We start from the raw sequence: 2,500 nt of genomic DNA on the forward strand, positions 1-2,500 counted from the left end.
ATTTGGAGTTCCTGCGTGACCAGCAGCTTGGTGACAACTTGCAGCACTTCCTGCTTCACTCCATTGCCATGGCAACAGAGGACACGCCCACAGAGGCGGGGCTTGCCTCCACACGCCACTTCCTGCGTTGCCTGGGTCGCTATGGCAACACGCCCTTCCTGTTTCCTCTCTATGGCCTTGGAGAAATACCGCAGTGTTTCTGTAGGTAAGAACCTGTCTGTCTGTTAACCTACCTACCTGTCTGTCTGTCTGTCTGTCTGTCTGTTAACCTGTCTGTCTGTCTGTCTGTCTCTCTCTCTGTCTGTCTGTCTGTCTGTCTGTCTGTCTGTTAACCTGTCTGTCTGTCCCTCTCTCTCTGCCTGTCTGTCTGTCTGTCTGTCTGTCTCTCTCTCTCTCTGTCTGTCTCTCTCTCTGTCTCTCTCTCTGTCTGTCTGCCTGTCTGTCTGTCTGTCTATCTGTCTGTCTTCATCGTTGACGGTTCATCTGTTCGTTAATAATGTCACGACTAATGTCATAACTTTGTTTTTGTCTAACCCAAACAGCTGAAGCAGCTGAACTTGAGTTTACAATCTGGAGCTTCTGAACGCACCATAACACTGTACTACTACTGTAGTACTACTAACACTAACTACTACTGTAGTACTGCTAACACTGTAACTACTACTGTAGTACTACTAACACTAACTACTACTGTAGTACTGCTAACACTGTAAGCACTACTAACACTGTAACTACTACTGTTAGTACTACTAACACTGTAAGCACTACTAACACTGTAACTACTACTGTAGTACTACTAACACTAACTACTACTGTAGTACTACTAACACTAACTACTACTGTTAGTACTACTAACACTGTAAGTACTACTAACTACTACTGTAGTACTACTAACACTAACTACTACTGTAGTACTGCTAACACTAACTACTACTGTAGTACCACTAACACTGTAACTACTACTGTTAGTACTACTAACACTTACTACTACTGTAGTACTACTAGCACTGTAACTACTACGGTTGTAATACTACTACTAACACTGTAACTACTACTGTAGTACTACTACTACTACTAACAGTTTAATTACTACTGGTGCTAGTACTACTTCTACTAACAGTGTATTTACTACTACTGATGCCACTACCAGTGTAGTCTAACTACTGCAGTGGTACACTAGTAGTACTACTGCTGTTGTACTGCAGTATATGGCAGTACAGAGTAGTATCAGTATGCAGCAGTTTCCTGTTAGCGAGCTGCAGTCAGTGACTGATCAGTCCGTTGTCATGGTGACCGATGCTCCTGGCTTGTTTGAGCGGCTCATGAATATTAATGAGGAGGGTGTCGCCCTGGGCTCAGCTCATTTACATATTAGATTATCCTCACCGGATATTGTCGCTGAGGTCACACACACAGTCACACACGCACACACACACACACACACCATTTAGTTTGTGTTGGATGCATTCTCTTTTTGTTTATTTCTTACATTCTAATATTTTATCCCAAATATTATATAATCTAACATTTAAAAACATATTCAGTCTTTCTATCATAACATATTTTTCAGAGAATGTATTCAATAAATAAATACAATAACATGTATAACAATAAAATAGTTATAAATAATTTTTCATATTAATAATAATAAATACTTTTTCAATATAATGTTCTAACATGAGATAAACCTGTTCTAACATTACGAGATAAACCTGTTCTAACATTACGAGACAAACCTGTTCTAACATTACGAGATAAAACTGTTCTAACATTACGAGATATAACTGTTCTAACATTACGAGACAAAACTGTTCTAACATTACAAGACAAAACTGTTCTAACATTACAAGATAAAACTGTTCTAACATGAGATAAAACTGTTCTATCATCATGAGATAAACTGTTCTAACATTATGAGATAAAACTGTTCTAACATCATGAGATAAAACTGTTCTAACATTATGAGATAAAACTGTTCTAACATGAGATAAAACTGTGCTATCATGAGATAAAACTGTTCTATCATGAGATAAAACTGTTCTAACATCATGAGATAAAACTGTTCTAACATCATGAGATAAAACTGTTCTAACATGAGATAAAACTGTTCTATCATGAGATAAAACTGTTCTAACATCATGAGATAAAACTGTTCTAACATGAGATAAAACTGTTCTATCATGAGATAAAACTGTTCTAACATCATGAGATAAAACTGTTCTAACATCATGAGATAAAACTGTTCTAACATGAGATAAAACTGTTCTATCATGAGATAAAACTGTTCTAACATCATGAGATAAAACTGTTCTAACATGAGATAAAACTGTTCTATCATCATGAGATAAAACTGTTCTAACATGAGATAAAACTTCTAACATGAGATAAAACTGTTCTAACATCATGAGATAAAACTGTTCTAACATGAGATAAAACCGATCAAACATGAGATAAAACTGTCCTAACATGAGATGAAACTGTTTTAACATAGAGATAAAAC

The 2,500-nt window shown here is 36.7% G+C and overlaps 1 protein-coding gene across 1 annotated transcript in view; it reads left to right on the forward strand.

Moving 5' to 3' along the window:
* The window catches only part of chm (CHM Rab escort protein), a 20,098-nt gene that overhangs the window by 13,187 nt on the left and 4,411 nt on the right, over nt 1-2,500 (forward strand). The window contains exon 10 of the mRNA XM_071545713.1: nt 1-205. This exon is cut by the window's left edge and continues 18 nt beyond it. Within this exon, the coding sequence (XP_071401814.1) occupies nt 1-205 (205 nt within the window). The remainder of the gene's footprint in view (nt 206-2,500) is intronic.

The sequence above is a fragment of the Centroberyx affinis genome, unplaced genomic scaffold (genome assembly GCF_046629955.1).
Source record: "Centroberyx affinis isolate AG114_WGS23_722 - 3 ecotype Tasmania unplaced genomic scaffold, CSIRO-AGI_Caff_v1 ptg005025l_1, whole genome shotgun sequence".
Taxonomy (NCBI): domain Eukaryota; kingdom Metazoa; phylum Chordata; class Actinopteri; order Beryciformes; family Berycidae; genus Centroberyx; species Centroberyx affinis.